Below are 20,072 nucleotides of genomic sequence, written 5' to 3' on the forward strand. Positions count from 1 at the left end.
TTATTTCCCCTAATTACTATGGCTGAGGGATTAGCATATAGTATTGTAATCATATGAATGAAATTGGAGCCAAGTCCCACATGTTCCAAGACGGACCAGAGATATGACCATTCTAGTCTATCAAAACCATTTTCTGCATGGAGAGATGAGGCTGTAATAAGCATCTAAGATGTGTAATACGCGACAGAGATTTACCAAGGATAAAGTAGTATTATGATTATGTATTTTTCTGTTGTATTTTTACCCCCCTTTTTTCTCCCCAATTTTGATCGTCTCATCGCTGCAACTCCACCAACGGGATCGGGTGGCAAAGGTCGAGTCATGCATCCTACGAAACATTTAACCGCCAAACCGCGCTTCATAACACCCGCCCACTTAACCCGGAAGTAAATCTCCTCACAAACAATCTCCTGGAAAGTAGCGGCCAGCTGTTTCTGCGGTCTGGTTTTGAGAGACGCCACGCTCCCGCAGATGAATTGTTGACGGACAGATAATGCTATACGCTCGAGCGAAATAGAGTTGCTAGTTCGTTATTTTCATACAATGAATGTCCCCACACCTTAATGTGGCGTTGACAACTGACCATTTTGTTTATTCTTAGTAATTTTGCTAAAGAAAAGCCCCGATAATGACACACGTTTAATTTCATCCCTTGTATACATTGAGACTGCATCACATTAATTTATGATTTATTTGTGGGAATACTTGGCAACAGATTTCCTAAATTAAACCCTGGTGATTTTACAATCTTTTTTGACCAAAAAACAAAATTCTCCCAAAATCTTTGCACCCCCGCACCACCTGTTACCAATCCCTGGCCTACGTGGACAAACTTTTTTTGTTGGGGGGGGGGGGGGGGGGGGGGGGGGGGGGTCCATATATAACCAGAATGAGTAACATGTTTACCTTTCGGACCCAAACGCATGTTTAGAGGTCAAAGGTCACGGCAGGCTTTACCTCGAGGTCGGAGGTCATGTCCCAAATGCAGATCTGTCCATCGTGGCAGCCGGTGATGATGGTGGCGAGGTCATCCATGACCAGCAGGCTGGAGATGCAGTGAGTGGGCGCCGTCCGGCCCCACAGCACTATGGGTAAAACCAGGCTGTTTCCTGACATTTTCTCTGTTGACCTGTAGAGAGGAGAGAGAGGGAAAGAGTTAAGGAGCTGACTAACATTGGTGGGAGGGCACTACACAAGGCAGCATTGAGGTCATCGAGGTCATTATTGAAGGGCAGACCATAGACTTTAGTGGGTGACATACAGTTACTGAGTTAGAGTAGTTTCAGATCAATTCCACACTTTCCAATAACCTCTTCACAAATCTACGGTCAATAGTCTGTGGTAATTAAAATAAAACATTAAGGACTATTGTGACACTCACACAATCATAAGATAGTCCATCGGTATCTCTGTCACTAAGGTTAGTTTTAGGGAAGCAACGCAAAACAGGAATTTTCTCCAATGACAGACAGAGACCATTACCAAGGCACAACACAGAAAAGCAGAACCAACTGCCAACTTAGGTCAGAGTGCTTTCATGACCTGGCTGAAAACCATCTGTTTAATGCTACACAATCATTCACCTATTGAACATTACTGCCCCGTAGTAACATAGCTTTCACACATGAGTCATATTGAGCTAAGTCCCAAGCACAATATCCAGATTAAATGTAAAGATCAAACTGTTGATGAAATAAAAGCAGAACTGTGGAGATACCCCATGTTAAACGGTAATGAACAACAGAACAGCCTACACTATTACAACAAATGTTACTGCAAAATGTCTACTGGTCAACATCCTTCCAAACAAGCGGATAAAACACTTCTAGAAAACATGAAAATAATTCCTCATCGTCTAGCCACAACTTCTTTTTTTTTTTAAGCCACAACGGTTAGGCCTAAGTCATGTGTCATTCAGTTTCCAAGTTAAAAAAAATAAAAATTGGCAGTACAATACCTTATGATACACTCATGAGTTGTCTCAGTCAGAGCAGACCTCAGCCTGTGAAACATCACTTTTATCTTCCCAAGATGCATCAGCTTCATTTTTAGACAATTCAGTGATATCGCTGTCGTAGCGCCAGAACTACCTCTGCTTTCAGTCCAACAAACTAGTACTAGACAGTGACACACCGCTTTTGACTTTCAAAGTCTACCACCAATCTCTCCCCACAGGCTTTCAGAGTTTAATCAATCAAAATCAGGCAGCGTGCCCACAACAGTAGGACATGGAGTCAGTGAAGTGAGGGCGATCCATAGAACCACATAGTGCTTTGTAGGGAATAGGCTGTGATTTAGGACACAACCTGTGTGACATACAGAACAACATGTGACGTCTGTTGGCGAAATGAACAGGGCAGGACTGTGAACTGCGTATATTTTGTAACCTATTGTTATTGGTTTTGTGTTCGCACACTGTGTCGTGATAACCTGTCCGCATCGAAAGAAACAAGAAGTTAAGATTTCACAACAAGCAGCTGCATCAATAATAGGTGAAGAGGACAGAGCAGTGGGAGGACTGAGGCGGCAGGCTGGCAGGTTGCAACAGGCATCACTATCTTCCCATTTCATCACCTATAGCAACAACATCAGGCCTAGGCACAGGACGAGCCTCTCAAGAAGCCTAGGTAGAGTACCTCACGATAAACTGTAGACCACACTACCTACCAAGAGAGAGTATTCATCTAGATTATTCGTAGCCGTCTATATACAGTTGAAGTCGGAAGTTTACATTCACTTAAGTTGGAGTTATTAAAACTCGTCTTGTCAACAAACTATAGTTTTGGCAAGTTGGTTAGAACATTACTTTGTGCATGACAAGTCATTTTTCCAACTATTTTTTACAGATTTCATTTATAATTCACTGCATCACAATTCCAGTGGGTCAGAAGTTGACTGTGCCTTTGAACAGCTTGGAAAATTCCAGAAAATTATTTCATGGCTTTAGAAGTTTCTGATAGGCTAATTGACATCATTTGAGTCAATTGGAGGTGTACCTGTGGATGTATTTCAAGGCCTACCTTCAAACGCAGTGCCTATTTGCTTGACATCATGGGGAAATCAAAAGAAATCAGCCAAGACCTCAGAAAAAAAATATTGTAGACCTCCACAAGTCTGGCTCATCCTTGGGAGCAATTTCCAAATGCCTGAAGGTACCACGTTCATCTGTACAAACAATAGTACGCAAGTGTAAACACCATGGGACCAAGCAGCCGTCATACCACTCAGGAAGGAAACGCGTTCTGTCTCCTAGAGATGAACGTACTTGGGTGCGAGAAGTGCAAGTCAATTCCAGAACAACAGCAAAGGACCCTGTGAAGATACTGGAGGAAACGGGTACAAAAGTATCTATATCCACAGTAAAACGAGTCCTATACCGACATAACCTTAAAGGTTGCTCAGCAAGGAAGAATCCACTGCTCCAAAACTGCCATAAAAATAAGGCAGACTACGGTTTGCAACTGCACATGGGGACAAAGATTGTACTTTTTGGAGAAATGTCCTCTGATCTGATGAAACAAAAATAGAACTGTTCGGCCATAACGACCATCGTTATGTTTGGAAGAAAAGGGGGAAGGCTTGCAAGCCGAAGAACACCATCCCAACTGTGAAGCACGGGGGTGGCAGCATCATGTTGTGGGGGTGCTTTGCTGCAGGAGGGACTGGTGCACTTCAAAATAGATGGCATCATGAGGCAGGAAAATTATGTGGATATATTGAAGCAACATCAAGATATCAGTCAGGAAGTTAAAGCTTGGTCGCAAATGGGTCTTCCAAATGGACAATGACCCCAAGTATACTTCCAAAGTTGTGGCAAAATGGCTAAAGGACAACAAAGGCAGGGTATTGGAGTGGCCATCACAAAACCCTGACCTCAATCCTATAGAAAATGTGTGGGCAGAACTGAAAAAGGGTGTGCGAGAAAGGAGGCCTACAAACCTGACTCAGTTACACCAGCTCTGTCAGGAGGAATGGGCCAAAAATCCCCTAACTTATTGTGGGAAGCTTGTGGAAGGCTACCCGAAACATTTGGCCCAATACTAATTGAGAGTATGAAAACTTCTGACCCACTGGGAATGTGATGAAAGAACTAAATGCTGAAATAAATCATTCTCTCTACTATTATTCTGACATTTCACATTCTTAAACTAAAGTGGTGATCCTAACTGACCTAAGACAGGGAATTACTAGGATTAAATGTCAGGAATTGTGAAAAACTGAGTTTAAATGTATTTGGCTGAGGTGTATGTAAACTTCCGACTTCAACTGTACAACCACAAACCGATGCCGTCACCAACACCGCACTCAATGAGCTGTAGGCCAAAAGCAAACAGGAAAATGCTCATCCAGAAGTGGCGCTCCTAGTGGCCGGGGACTTTAATGCAGGGAAACTTAAATCAGTTTAACCATATTACTACCAGCATGTCCAACCAGAGAAGAAGAAAAATATATTCTAGACCACCTTTACTCCACACACAGAGACACATACAAAGCTCTCTCCTGTCCTCCATTTGGCAAAATCTGATCATAATTCTATCCTCCTGATTCCTGCTTACAAGCAAAAATTTAAGCAGGAAGTACCAGTGACTCACTCAATACGGAAGTGGTCTGATGACACAGATGCTACGCTACAGGACTGTTTTGCTAGCACAGACAGGAATATGTTCTGGGATTCATCCAATGGCATTGAGAAGAATACCACCTCAGTCACCAGCTTCATCAATAAGTGCATTGAGGACGTTGTCCCCACAGAGCCCGTAAGCACATACCCCGCTTATAAGAAATCCTGCTATGCTCTCAAAAGAACCATCAAACAGGCAAAGCGTCAATACAGGACTAAGATTGATGTCTCGTACACCGGCTCTGACGTTAGTCGGATATGGCAGGGCTTGCAAACTATTACAGACTACAAAGGGACACCCAGACGCGAGCTGCCCAGTGACAAAAGCCTACCATGCGAGAAAAAAATAATTTTATGCTGGCTTCGAGGCAAGCAACACTGAAGCATGCATGAGAGCACCAGCTGTTCCGGACGACTGTGTGATCATGCTCTCCACAGCCGATGTAAGAAAGACCATAAAACAGGTCAACATTCACAAGCAGCGGGGACAGATGGATTATCAGGATGTGTACACAGAGCATGTGCGGACCAACTGGCAAGCGTCCACACTGATATTTTCAACCTCTCCCTGACTGAGTCTGTAATACCTACATGTTTCAAGCAGACCACCATAGTCCCTGCGTCCAAGAATGCAAAAGGTAACTTTCCTAAAAGACTACTTTCATGTACCACTCAAGTCGGTAGCCATGAAGTGCTTTGAAAGGCTGGTCATGGCTCACATCAATACCGTCACCCCGGAAACCCTAGACACACTCCAATGTGCATATCGTCTCAACAGATCCACAGATGACGCAATCTCGAATGCACTCCATACTGCCCTTTCCCACCTGGACAAAAGGAACACCTATGTGAGAATGCTATTCATTGACTACAGCTCAGCATTCAACACCATAGTGCCCACAAAGCTAAGGACCCTGGGACCAAACACTTCCTCCTGCAATTGGATCCTGGACTTCCTGATGGGCCACCTCCAGGTGGTAAGGGAAGGCAACAAAACATCTTCCACGCAGATCCTCAACACCGGTTCCCCTCAGGGGTGCGTGCTTAGTCCCCTCCTGTACTCCCTGTCACTGACGACTGGCCAAGCAGGACTCCAACACCATCATTAAGTTTGCTGACGACACAACAGTGCCTGATCACCAACAACGATGAGACCGCTTATAAGGAGGTCAGAGACGTGGCAGTGTGGTGCAAGGACAACAACCTCTCCCTCAATGTGTGCAAAACAAAGGAGCTGATCGTGGACTACAGGAAAAGGAGAGCCAAACAGGCCCCCGTTTATGTTGACGGGGCTGTAGTCGGAGCGGGTCAAGAGTTTCAAGTTCCTTCATGGTCCAAACATACCAAGACATTCATGAAGAGCGCACGACAACACCTTTTCCCTCTCAGAAGACGGAAACGATTTGGCATGGGTCCCCAGATCCTCAAAAGGTTCTACAGCTGCACTATCGAGAGCATCCTGGTCGCATCACTGCCTGGTATGGCAACTGCTCGGCCTTCAACCGAAAGGCGCTACAGAGGGTAGTACTTAAGGCCCAGTACATCAATGGGGCCAAGCTTCCTTCAATACCAGGCAGGGTCAGAGGAAGGCCCAAAGAATTATCAAAAACTCCAGTCACCCAAGTCATAGAGTGATCTCTCCGCTACCGCACGGCGAACGGTACCAGGACACCAAGTAGAGGGCCAAAAGGCTCCTTAACAGCTTCTTCCGCCAAGCTATTAGACTGCTGAACAATTAATCAAAATGGCCAACCGGACTATTTACATTGCCCCCCCCCCATTTGGTTTTACACTGCTGCTATCTATGCATAGTCACTTCACCCCTATCTTCATGTACAAATTACCTACACTAAACTGTACCCCTGCACATTCACTCGGTACCAGTGCCCCCTGTATATAGCCTCGTTATTATGTAATTCTACTGTTAAACTTTTTATTTAGGAAATGTTAACTATTTGTTGAACTGCACTGTTAATAGTAAGGTTATATTTGGCACGTGACAAACACAATTTGATTTTGGCAACCAATAAGTTGATAATTTTGTGTACAATACATTGACATTAAAAGGTCTCAGTGCAAGTATGTATTGTATTATATTGAGAATAGCATGACTAGTCCAGTATCAGGTAGCTTACATTGTAGAATGAAAGAGGATACCATAACCACTCTACTCTCTGCTGATAGGGCCCTATAAAACCCAGTTGTATTTTTTGCCTGATTCCATGTTACTGTTTTTTTTTGGGGGGGGGGGTAATTAAAACACCTACATTGGATGTTCTAAGTCCACAACAATGCTTAAACCACATATGGAGACCACTTGATTTTGGGGTGTAGTTAGGCCTACCCTTTAATTCCAGTGTGGACCTACTAGCTGTTGTTCGGGAGTGTTTTTGTAGCGCGCATACGATGGTAGAGTTTGTAAAGCAAATAACGTTAACAGTCTACTTTGTAATTAACATTTAATTGAGAAAAATAATTTCCATATACCAATAGATGTTTCATTAGCATCACCGCTAACGGCTAAACGAAGTTGCAGTTGCGCGCATCCTAGCCTCGGCAGACGGGGAATTATCCTGGTCTCTTATCCATTCTGTTCTTGTCTTATGATCAATGTAATCATTTGACAGTGGCCATGTAGTGGATTCCCTATTAAATTCAATACCTTTGTCAATATTGTTGAATTGCGTAAAGTTGATTTTATAGGGTCCTACAATGCCGACTGGCAGCCTGGGAAACAGTGCGGTAGCTACAAAAGGCTGAACGATGACACCATGTAACTTACCCGGAACGCCCACTCATTACTAGCATCTCTTTCCAAACACAGAACAAGTGAATCCACAATACTGTTCCGAAACACCCTGACATAAATATTTTAAAAAACAAAAATCAGCTATAAAAGGGTACTTCAAGTGTAGGGAAATGTAATGGATGCAGTAAGTCTACCGTTTACTGCGTGCAGAAGACATTACAGAAGATCTTGCGCAAAAAAATCATTCAATGGATGATCATCAAACAACCAGACAGCATGCCTGTTCGAAGGTTTGGGTGCATGAAATAACCAACTCAATGAGTTATTTATCCTGTTTGTCACTAGAAGAAGCTCAATCTTCTCTGTATCATGTAACTAGGTTATCGATTATTACAGACTTTGGATGCAAATCGTTGTGAGATAATGATATTTTAGCCAGATAATGATGGGTTGACACATGAGCTAGCTAGCACATTATACGTTGAGACACTACCATAGCTAGCTATGATATACACGTATGCCAGTGTAAGTAAAACGTCGTGTAACAAAAGACAGTACAGTATTATTCACTATATTGCATACCTTGGTCAAAACCGTTGGCTTCGCTAGCAGGTGATAGCTTAGCTAGCTGACATTAAAGCACCTATATGTCGCAACTTCCTGGTTAAAAAAATACAAAATAAAGCTAAAATGGACAAATACGTTTAAAACACTTACCTATGACAGGTTATACTGCACCATTAAACTTTTCTAGGGAACAGTATTGATGAAATACTCGGTCAGTGTAGGTCATCGGTAGTCTAATTCGTCTTGATTACTCCACTCGGGATATTTGCAGATCCTCTCAAGTCAGCTGATTACGGGACAGCGTTCGGCGTTGCCGTTAATCGATATTACTGCCGTAAAAAAAATAAACGTCTTGCGCTGGCAACCATCTTGGTTGTGGCAAATGGATATTCATAATGGTAATCAATCCAGTTCTTGGACTGCAGGTGGAGCATATGTCCCACTGCTGGGGTTATTGTTGGTGCTGTATAAAACTCAAAATGTTTGTGTGGGTGGAGATAATGTCTTTCGGGCTTGTTAGCATTTCACGGTAAGATCTACTGCACCTGTTGTATTCGGCGCATGTGACAAATACAATTTGATTTGACATATGAAACGTATAGACAACATGGAGAACTGAAGAGAACAGAAATATAGTGACTGCTTCTAGGCAGAAACATTTTACTTCCCCCCCCCCCCCCCCCCCCCCCCCCCCCCCCCCCCCATCTATAATTTGAGACCCGAAAGCTTCTCTGTATCGGTAGTTTTTATTCAAAGTCATTTTTACACAAAATGCTAAAAACAAGTTTTTAAAACGGTAGTGATAAGGAGTTGTCCAATGGATCTGTGTCTGTATCCCAAATGGACTAACTATTTGCTCAAGGTTTGTGTAGATATGTCACTTTATACACAGAGAAACAAGTATGTAACAGAATAAACACGACTGTCCCAAATGGCACTTTAATCCCTATATAGTGCACTACTTTCTACCAGAGCCCTGGTCCAACGTAGTGCACTATATAAGGATTAAAGTGCTATTTCTGACACACTCGCAGAGTATTGTTTCAGTTGAATGCTCATATTGATTCAAGGCTGATATATATAAAAGGAAAATTGTGTATTTGGCAAATAACCATGGCTGAGTCTCAATGCAAATGCCCGCATCCTTGTAGACGGAGACAGAAATAGAACTCATTCTGGTTCACTATGGTCCGACTATATAAAATGTTATGAAATGTCAAGTCAATAGAAAGACAGCATTAAAATGGCAAATCATCGAATCCATTCATACTTCATAGATTAAAATTAGAGAGATGTGTCTACTGGCATCTCAGAATACTACTAGCAGGCGACTAGCATCCGGTTTTGATTTTGAAAAGGGGGTTATTTGGCTCAGGTAAAACAACAGCTAGCGCGTGTCCAGAGGTGCAGCGGGGTTCTATAGGGGCTGATGTAAACAACTGGTTCATCTTTAAAAAGCATGTGTACAATACAACCATGTCCATATGAAGTATGTCAAATGACTTACAGCAGTACAGACACCATAAAATGAAGGGACAAAAAATGTATCATCTAGTTCGGAGCTTCCTTATGAGCCGACAAAAAAAAAAAAAAAAAAGCTGAAATTCTTGAGCATGAATAAAATATGATTGATTATGACACCCTTCTGACTGCAAGTACGCATTTAAAAACAGATCCAGTAAATTTAAATCCAAAACCAACAATAATAATCACAATATATTAAATTAAGACGAAAAAAAATAAAAAAAATAAAACTCCCAAGATCCAGATGAAATGCAACCCCCTGCAATAGATAGCATTATTACACCGTGATAGGCAACATAACCAAATCCTCCATGGCCCGCATTCACAAAGTGCTGCTCAAACATACATTTCCCCTTTTTGATCATATGAATAAGATTACATGTACGGGAGGAGGGGGACCTTGTCCTAGATCAGCGCTCTAACCCTTGAGGCTTCATGAATACGGGCCAAGGTATGTCAGGAGTGCCCAATGATGACGAGCAATGCTCCAACCATCCAGGTGAGGAGAACTAAAATAAGACTTTTAAAAATCCTGGAGATTAAAACATTGTTTTTTGTTTTCGCACTAAACCGTATAAAAACATGAACCCCAACAGTGGTGTTTCACTGAGCTTTTGGATGGTTAGAGTCTTTGCATAGATTCCGACCGTGCCAGGTCAGTGAGATGAGGCCCAGCGGTATGTTCTCAGTTCCAGATGCATAGTTCCTAGGCCGTCATTGAAAATAAGAATTTGTTCTTAACTGACTTGCCTAGTTAAATAAAGGTAAAATAAAAAATAAAAAAATAGGGACAGGCTAGCCTGATCCCAGATCTGTTTGTGTTGTCCTGCCAACTCCTCTGGTCATTGTCACCATAGACATCATGTAATTTTAAATCTATACATTTTTATACCTATTCTTTCCATATGCAAGTCTGAGTAGACAAGACCGCACAAACAGATCTATGACCAGTCTAGTGCCAGGCCGGTGAGTCCCCCTCATATGTTACTGGCTTGGGGGGACCTCTGTAATACTGTCCCTTGGGTCGGGGCGAGCTACAGCAGGCCGCCGTCGGATGCTGCGGCCTGACGCGATGAGGTCGGCGTAACCCCGGGAGTGAGAAAAGGCGTAGGCCGAGCGGCGGGAGCGTCTGTCGCGCTGGAACGGAGCCGGTTTCTTCTTCTCCTCCTCCTCTTCCTCCTCATACTTCTTCCTGTTCCTCTGGACCTGCGTCGGTGGGAAACAATTATTCAATAAACATTCATAAAATCTTCATAAACAAGTTAAAAAAAAATTGGATGTGTGGTGGGTTTTATTCAAGAGCACTTGAGACAGGATGTAGTTTTCCAGATTTTTCCATTTCCACAGATCTCGGATACAAAAAAATCTCTCACAATATTGCAGAGGCAACGAGCCCATACCCTGGACATATCACATATCATAGATATCAAGACATTATGAGTAAAGTCATTTTCGGGTTAGTGGTAGCTAGGCCTTACGTTGTCTCCAACGGACGGCCATATGGTTTTGCAGAGGAACTGAATGAAGATGACAGGTAGCAGGCTGATTCCCACAGTCAGGATGATGGTCAGCCACAGATAGGGCTGTCTGAGCGCGTTAGGGGCTACACCTGACACACACAGAAATACAAAACACATACGCTGGGTTAGAAAAGCACAGTAATTACTCACCATCATCGCCATCTGTGACAGGAGCCATATGGCCAGGGTCATGTTCATAAGGTGCGAACTGGAAGAAAACTGATAGAATTAGGGGGGGGGGGGGGGGGGGGGGGGTACTACCTAAACTTGTCCAATAAGAAACATTCATTCTCCATTGTGAAACGTTTTGCTATTGTCTGTGTGGCCGAATGAACACGACCCAGGATAGTATTCATTAAGGCATACAAGGTCCAGGAAGTCTCTCCCGGTTTTAGTCTGTTTTCATCCGTATGACAGGACCCAGATCTGAAGAGGGAGAACTCACCGGTGAAAGTGAAGGTTGATGGGAAGATGACGTGGATTCCTGCACTGTGGATATCGAACATGATGCCGAAGTATATGGCTATACTGCAGAGGACTGCAAAGCAGTTCACAAAGGTCCAGTATGACGTCTCCAGAGATATCTGGGAGAGAGTATGAGAGACAGGAAGTTACATCATCTATTCCAACACTGCAGGAGGAAACAGCATTTGCTATAAAAATAGGCTTGTATATTTAATTTTTTACTCAACAGATTTCTGAAAACACACCAGAGTTTGTTTCTTGTGTCTACATGTGAGTTATGGAATGAATTTCCCTTTTGAAGGACAATAAACATAATCAATCCACCAATCAATAAATCCATTGAGGAACAAGTCAGCTACCTGCAGGTTGACGGTGAAGATGAGAGAAGAGGCCATGACCACAGCCAGGGACTGGTAGTCTGACGGTGCCTCTCCGTCCTGCCCCATGGTCTGGAGGAACGCCCCGTACGGGATGAAGAAGACCACCAGAGAGGTGAAGATGCCGTGGAACAGACTGATGAAGAAGTTCTTGTAGTTGAACAGCGCCCCCTGCTGACCAGGAAGGTATAACTTGGGAAACTTCCTGCTCAGCTTGTCGTTCACATCCTTCAAGGAAACAGGAAATATACATTTCATATTAGCTCAGGGCTTCTCAAACTTGTACTGCACATTATCCCAAATTGACACTTAAATGCAGGGGACTCCACTTGGACAAGGCTTGTTATGGCTGTGTGTTCATATTCACTAAATTTGAGTAGTTTAAGAGATCCTTTGTTGGCACTAAGCGGTTGTATTCTATACCCATTTGAAGATCATTTGTTTGATAATAAGCTGAAATGTTTTCTCAATGGGCCCAGGGGGATCCCACACAGTATCCCGTACCCAAGCTTGGGAACCACTGTATTAGCTTAACATTGGCGCGTCATATGATCGGAATAAGACAGAGTGATAAAACAAAAGTGGGAGTTTTCATTCAACGTTCATCATTTTTTTAAAACAGTGAACACAAAGCCTGTTCCCTCTATAAAAAGATCAGCTTGTCCAGCTGGCATTTGAAGACAACTGGTGCCCAGTGTGAATAGCCAAGTTATCATTACTCATCGTTTTATTATTTTCTACAGTAGAATCTCAATTTTCTTTCTCTCTGCATTGTTGACGAAGCTCCCGTAAGTAACTATTCCCCTGTTGTTTACGAAGCATGTGACAAATACAATTAGATTTGGATATATTATGGACATTGTCAAAAAATGACAAACATTCTACATGTATCTCCTTTAATAGCTTACCTGATCCAACAAGCCAACCAGCAGGACAGGAAGAGAGCTGTACATCACATTGTACAAGGTGATGAACCAATCTTCATAGGCAACCTGGAGAAGTATCATAAAGTCATATATCACACAATAAATTACTCCTCTATTTTTAGATTTTATTTCAACTTTATTTAACTAGGCAAGTCAGTTAAGAACAAATTCTTATTTACAATGACGGCCTACCGGGGATCAGTGGGTTAACTGCCTTGTTCAGGGGGGCAGAATGACAGCTTTGTACCTTGTCAGCTCGGGGATTCGATCGAGCAACCTTTCAGTTACTGGCCCAACGCTCTAACTACTAGGATACCCTGCCGCCCCTCTATCATCAAATTTAGGATCAATAATCTGTACCATAGTATATGATACAAAAGTAATGTGGGGGTTTTGAAGTCCGTCTAGTAGATAAGTGTCCTTTGAAAATGCAGTTTAGACAGATGGTGCCCTAAATGGCACCCTAGGGCTCTGGTCAAAACTAGTGCACTATTTAGGGAATCGGGCTCTGGTCAAAAGTAGTGGACTATTTAGGGAATATTGTACCAGTTGGGATATACCCTACCTCTAGAACATTCCCTCACCTGAGCTGAGAACCCATTGAAGAAGGAGTACCAGAAGTGGACCAGGGTGAAGGCAAAGTTCTTGAAGAAGAAGTAGCGGAGGAACTTGCACATGCGGATGTAGGACCAGCGACCGTGGACCAGCAGGAGACGCTCCAGGTACCGGAACTGAGCGAAGGCATAGTCACTGGACATCACCGCCTGCATGCCCTCCTGTCCAGATATACCCACACCGATGTCTGCAGCTGGGGAGAGAGGTGGGGGGGGAACAAAAACATAGAATATGATATACCCACACCGATGTCTGCAGCTGGAGAGGGGGGGGTGAACCAAAAACAGAGAATTTGTCTCCAACAACTGAAGAGGTGAGGAGTTCGCAAAGGGGGAGTAGATATAACACAACACTTCACTACAAAAGGCTTTGTGGTGAAAACTACAATTCAGCGATAACAACTGCTAACAAATAATGAATAATTTAACAGTAAAATCAAATAAATCTCCTCCCGTACTCTTGATCATGTTGACGTCGTTGGCTCCGTCTCCGATGGACAGCGTGACAGCCTTCTTATACTTCTTCACCAGGCTGACCACGTTGGCCTTTTGTTTTGGCGTGACCCGGCAGCAGATGACCGCCTCGCACTCGCACGCCATGTTCACAAAGTCCACCTGACGACTCTCCTTCTCCCAGTCGTCGATTGGCTGGGTGGAGTCCTGGGGCGTGGCAGAGGCGGGTCTACGTCCGAGACGCTTCAAGCGAAGGCGACGACGTTTCTTCTTTTTCTCGTATAAGATCTCGTTCTGTGGAGAGAGAGAGAGAGAGAGAGAAGAGAGACAGAGAGAGAAAGAGACAGAGAGACAGAGAGACAGAGAGACAGAGAGACAGAGAGACAGAGAGACAGAGAGACAGAGAGACAGAGAGACAGAGAGACAGAGAGACAGAGAGAGACAGAGAGAGACAGAGAGAGACAGAGAGAGACAGAGAGAGACAGAGAGAAACACCTATTTAGTCTTTAGAAAAAATATCTATACTTTTGTTCACAAAAGAAAAACCTCACAAAACAATGAAATTAAAAATGTCTATGTAAATATTAGGCTGAGTCAAAGTGTACGCCTTTAATGATCATTTCATGTTGAACAGCAACAGTAACTAGCAGTAGTCTACACTCACCAGCCAGCCTCCAGTGATGATGAGTGCGTTCTTGCCAGGCTCGGGGAAGAACGGATCCGGAACCTTCTTCCTGGTTCGGCCGGACGCAGGCAGCTGGTCCCTCCGGCTTGCCTGTCTGAGTCGCAGCTTCTCACTATCACACAAGACCGTGAAACATCAGAACTACATCTTACACTCAACTACACTCTCTGTAACAGTGTATTATCATAACTTCACTCTGCAAATACAGCAGTAGCCTTTTCAGCAGTAGCCTTTCCAGCAGTAGCCTAGCCTTTCCAGGAGTAGCCTTTCCAGCAGTAGCCTTTCCAGCAGTAGCCTAGCCTTTCCAGGATTAGCCTTTCCAGGATTAGCCTTTCCAGGATTAGCCTAGCCTTTCCAGCATTAGCCTTTCCAGCATTAGCCTTTCCAGCATTAGCCTTTCCAGCAGTAGCCTTTCCATCAGTAGCCTAGCCTTTCCATCAGTAGCCTAGCCTTTCCAGCAGTAGCCTTTCCAGCATTAGCCTAGCATTTCCAGCAGTAGCCTAGCATTTCCAGCAGTAGCCTAGCCTTTCCAGCAGTAGCCTAGCCTTTCCAGCAGTAGCCTAGCCTTTCCAGCAGTAGCCTAGCCTTTCCAGCAGTAGCCTAGCCTTTCCAGCAGTAGCCTAGCCTTTCCAGCAGTAGCCTAGCCTTTCCAGCAGCACAGCTACACACGGATGACTCACATCAAGCACTGGGGCCCATAGACCTACACTTCTCCTCTAATATCTTAAACCTACTTGATATCATCTCCATAGTGGATCTGCATGTCATCGGTAAGCAGCTCACAGGAATAGCCAATGTTCTCAGCCGTTTCTGCAGGGAGGAAATATTGAATAAATAGTTAATGTTAATGTCATCAATACACATTTAATCCATCAAGAGGCAAACTCGGTGAAGTAGCAGCTCAAGATGTTATCTCAGTCATTAAATCAACAGCAACACATTGTTGGGAGGTAAACATGGTTTTAAATCAACAGTAACACATTGTTGGGAGGTAAACATGGTTTTAAATCAACAGTAACATATTGTTGGGAGGTAAACATGGTTTTAAAATCAACAGTAACACATTGTTGGGAGGTAAACATGGTTTTAAATCAACAGTAACATATTGTTGGGAGGTAAACATGGTTTTAAATCAACAGTAACACATTGTTGGGAGGTAAACATGGTTTTAAATCAACAGAAACACATTGTTGGGAGGTAAACATGGTTTTAAATCAACAGTAACACATTGTTGGGAGGTAAACATGGTTTTAAATCAACAGTAACACATTGTTGGGAGGTAAACATGGTTTTAAATCAACAGTAACATATTGTTGGGAGGTAAACATGGTTTTAAATCAACAGTAACACATTGTTGGGAGGTAAACATGGTTTTAAATCAACAGCAACACATTGTTGGGAGGTAAACATGGTTTTAAATCAACAGAAACACATTGTTGGGAGGTAAACATGGTTTTAAATCAACAGAAACACATTGTTGGGAGGTAAACATGGTTTTAAATCAACAGTAACACATTGTTGGGAGGTAAACATGGGCTGCAGCCCAAGTGGAACCATATTCCCTATACTGTACAGAAGTGCACTACTATGGCCCTGGTTATAACCAGTGTGTTAAATAGGGAACAGGGATGGAACCCTGGGATGGAACCCTGGGATGGAACCCGACTGTAAAGCCCAGTCCCCGGTTACATAGAAAGATGAACATTCCAGATGAAGGCTGGCCGCCATGTGAACACAGCGCTCTCACCCTTCTTCTCTCTCACCCTTCTTATCTCTCACCTTTCTTATCTCCAGTGAGAACCCAGATCTTGATGTCAGCCTTTGCCAGCTTGGCGATGGTCTCAGGAACCCCGTCCTGGAGCTTGTCCTCGATGGCAGTCGCTCCGATCATCTGCGAAAGGACATAAACAAAAAGTAAACCGGGTGACTTTTCAGAGCAGAACGTGGCAGCTTTAATAAAAGCAAGAGTCAGATGTATTTGGTAACACAAGATAGAGGGTGTTAAACCCGGTGTCCTGATTACATTTACAAATCTGGCCCTCATACCATTGTGGCCACCTAATCATCCCCAGCTTCCAACTGGCTCGTTCATCCCCACTCTCTACTGTAAATTCTGGTGGGCAGCTGCTATAGACCACCAAGTGCTAACAGTCAGTATCTGGATAATATGTGTGAAATGCTTGATAATGTAATGTGAGATCAACAGAGAAGTATATTTTCTGGGTGATTTTAAATATTGACTGGCTTTCATTAGGATGCCGACTCAAGAGAAAGCTTCAAACTGTAACCAGTGCCTGCAACCTGGTTCAGGTTGTCAGTCAACCTACCAGGGTAGTTACAAACAGCACAGGAATTAAATCATCAACATGTATTGATCACATCTTTACTAATTCTGCAGAAATTTGCTTGAAAGCAGTATCTAAATGCATAGGATATAGTGATCACAATATAGTAGCCATTTCTACGAAAACCAAAGTTCCAAAGACTGGGCCTAATATAGTGTATAAGAGGTCATACAATACGTTTTGTAGTAATTCCTATGTTGTTGATGTGAAGAATATTTGTTGGTCTGTGGTGTGTAATGAGGAGCAAGCGGACGCTTGACACATTTATGAAACTACGTATTCCATTAAGACTGCACCCATTAAGAAAAGTACTGTAAAAACTGTTCAATCCCCTTGGTTTGATGAGGAATTGAAAATTTCAACAACACACTAACATTAAACAACTTTTTCCATTGGCAAGATAAAAATATAAAAAAACTAAGGAATGACATGCCGGCAACAAACACTGACACTACACATCCAGATATATCGGACCAAATTATAAAAGACAAGAATTTTACTTTGAATTACATGAAGCCAGTGTGGAAAAAATGAAAAGCCACCGGGGTTTGACAATCTGGACCGAAATTTACTGAGGATAATAGCGGACGATATTTGCCACATCTTCAATTTAAGCCGACTAGAAAGTGTTTGCTCTCAGGCCTGGAGGGAAGCTAAAGTCTTTCCGCTAACCTAAGAACAGTAAAGCCCCCTTTACAGGCTCAAATAGCCAACCAATCAGCCCGTTTACCAACCCTTAGTAAACAAATTCAGCACGCTGACAGGGAAGGACACTCAACAAGCACAGCACTTACACAAATGCCCGATGATTGGCTGAGAGAAATTGATGATAAAATGATGGTGGGGGCTGTTTTGTTAGACTTCAGTGCGACTTCTGACATTATCAAATCAGTCTGCTGCTGGAAAAACATGTGTTATGGCTTTACAGCCCCTGCTATATCGTGGATAAAGAGTTATTTGTCTAACAGAACACAGAGGATTCTTTAACAAAGTCCCCCCTTATCTCAGCTCACTGGCCACCATAGCAGCACCCACTCGTAGCACGAGCTCCAGCAGTTACATCTCACTGGTCACCCCCAAAGCCAATTTCTCCTTTGGTCGCCTTTCTTTCCAGTTCTCTCCTGCCAATGACTGGAAGGAACTGCAAAAATCACTGAAGCTGGAAACACTTATCTCCCTCACTAGCTTTAAGCACCAGCTGTCAGAGCAGCTCACAGATCACTGCACCTGTACATAGCCCATCTGTAAACAGCCCATTCAACTACTTCATACTGTATTTATCTTGCTCCTTTGCACCCCAGTATCTCTACTTGCACATTCAGCTCCTGCACATCTACCATTCCAGTGTTTAATTGTTATATTGTAATAACTTCGCCACCATGGCCTATTTATTGCCTTAACTCCCTTATCTTACCTCATTTGCACTCACTGTATATGGACTTGTTTTCTACTGTATTATTGACTGTATGTTTTGTTTATTCCATGTGTAACTGTGTTGTGGTATGTGTCGAACTGCTTTGCTTCATCTTGGCCAGGTCGCAGTTGCAAATGAGAACTTGTTCTCAACTAGCTTACCTGGTTAAATATATATATATATTTTTTTAAATAGAAGCCTCTCATCATAATCCAGGTAGAATCAGGAATTCCCCAGGGTAGCTGTTTAGGACCCTTGCTTTTTACTAACGACATACCACCGGCTTTGAGTAAAGCCAGTGTGTCTATGTATTCGGATGACTCAACACTATACATATCAGCTACTACAGCGACTGAAATGACTGCAACTCTTAACAAAGAGCTACAGTTGGTTTCAGAATGGATGGGAAGGAATAAGTTGGTCCTAAATATTTCCAAAACTAAAAGCATTCTATTTGGGATAAATCACTCAGTAAGCCCTAAACCTCAACTACGTCTCGTAATGAATAACGTGGAAATTGAGCAAGTTGAGGTGACTAAACTGCTTGGAGTTACCCTGGATTGTAAACTGTCATGGTCAAAACATATTGATAGAACAGTAGCTAGGATGGGATAAATCTGTTCCTAAAAAGCGCTGCTCTGCCTTCTTAACAACACTATCAACAAGGCAGGTCCTACAGGCCCTAGTTTCTACCTTCTTAACAGCACTATCAACAAGGCAGGTCCTACAGGCCCTAGTTTCTACCTTCTTAACAGCACTATCAACAAGGCAGGTCCTACAGGCCCTAGTTTCTACCTTCTTAACAACACTATCAACAAGGCAGGTCCTACAGGCCCTAGTTTCTACCTTCTTAACAACACTATCAACAAGGCAGGTCCTACAGGCCCTAGTTTCTACCTTCTTAACAGCACTATCAACAAGGCAGGTCCTACAGGACCTAGTTTCTACCTTCTTAACAGCACTATCAACAAGGCAGGTCCTACAGGCCCTAGTTTCTACCTTCTTAACAACACTATCAACAAGGCAGGTCCTACAGGCCCTAGTTTCTACCTTCTTAACAGCACTATCAACAAGGCAGGTCCTACAGGCCCTAGTTTCTACCTTCTTAACAACACTATCAACAAGGCAGGTCCTACAGGCCCTAGTTTCTACCTTCTTAACAACACTATCAACAAGGCAGGTCCTACAGGCCCTAGTTTCTACCTTCTTAACAACACTATCAACAAGGCAGGTCCTACAGGCTCTAGTTTCTGCCTTCTTAACAACACTATCAACAAGGCAGGTCCTACAGGCCCTAGTTTCTACCTTCTTAACAGCACTATCAACAAGGCATGTCCTACAGGCCCTAGTTTCTACCTTCTTAACAACACTATCAACAAGGCAGGTCCTACAGGCCCTAGTTTCTACCTTCTTAACAACACTATCAACAAGGCAGGTCCTACAGGCCCTAGTTTCTACCTTCTTAACAACACTATCAACAAGGCAGGTCCTACAGGCCATAGTTTCTACCTTCTTAACAACACTATCAACAAGGCAGGTCCTACAGGCCCTAGTTTCTGCCTTCTTAACAACACTATCAACAAGGCAGGTCCTACAGGCCCTAGTTTCTACCTTCTTAACAGCACTATCAACAAGGCAGGTCCTACAGGCCCTAGTTTCTACCTTCTTAACAACACTATCAACAAGGCAGGTCCTACAGGCCCTAGTTTATACCTTCTTAACAACACTATCAACAAGGCAGGTCCTACAGGCCCTAGTTTCTACCTTCTTAACAGCACTATCAACAAGGCAGGTCCTACAGGCCCTAGTTTC

At 43.2% G+C, this 20,072-nt stretch overlaps 2 protein-coding genes across 9 annotated transcripts in view; both read right to left on the reverse strand.

Annotated features, from left to right (window-relative positions):
* Positions 1-8,246, reverse strand: part of LOC110523124 (WD repeat-containing protein 7) — a 342,879-nt gene extending 334,633 nt beyond the window's left edge. For 4 of the 5 annotated variants that reach the window (XR_005051631.1, XR_005051630.1, XR_005051629.1 and 1 more), the window contains exons 1-2: positions 8,088-8,246; positions 958-1,129 (exon numbers count right to left, since the gene is read on the reverse strand). Coding sequence is in view for 2 of the 5 variants with exons in the window: in XM_036976656.1 (XP_036832551.1) it covers positions 958-1,116 (159 nt within the window). In the remaining 3 variants the exon portion in view is untranslated. The remainder of the gene's footprint in view (positions 1-957; positions 1,130-8,087) is intronic. The other variant, XM_036976658.1, reaches the window with a different exon arrangement.
* Positions 8,247-8,664: 418 nt separating this feature from the next.
* The window catches only part of LOC110524940 (phospholipid-transporting ATPase IC), a 47,025-nt gene continuing 35,617 nt past the window's right edge, over positions 8,665-20,072 (reverse strand). For all 4 annotated transcript variants that reach the window (XM_036976661.1, XM_036976663.1, XM_036976662.1 and 1 more), the window contains 10 exons: positions 16,281-16,392; positions 15,236-15,311; positions 14,481-14,613; positions 13,822-14,110; positions 13,334-13,557; positions 12,732-12,815; positions 11,806-12,051; positions 11,427-11,565; positions 10,940-11,070; positions 8,665-10,667 (listed from right to left, as the gene is read on the reverse strand). In XM_036976661.1, coding sequence (XP_036832556.1) covers positions 10,446-10,667; positions 10,940-11,070; positions 11,427-11,565; positions 11,806-12,051; positions 12,732-12,815; positions 13,334-13,557; positions 13,822-14,110; positions 14,481-14,613; positions 15,236-15,311; positions 16,281-16,392 — 1,656 coding nt within the window. In that variant the 3' untranslated portion in view covers positions 8,665-10,445. The remainder of the gene's footprint in view (positions 10,668-10,939; positions 11,071-11,426; positions 11,566-11,805; positions 12,052-12,731; positions 12,816-13,333; positions 13,558-13,821; positions 14,111-14,480; positions 14,614-15,235; positions 15,312-16,280; positions 16,393-20,072) is intronic.

Source organism: Oncorhynchus mykiss, chromosome 5, assembly GCF_013265735.2.
Source record: "Oncorhynchus mykiss isolate Arlee chromosome 5, USDA_OmykA_1.1, whole genome shotgun sequence".
Taxonomy (NCBI): domain Eukaryota; kingdom Metazoa; phylum Chordata; class Actinopteri; order Salmoniformes; family Salmonidae; genus Oncorhynchus; species Oncorhynchus mykiss.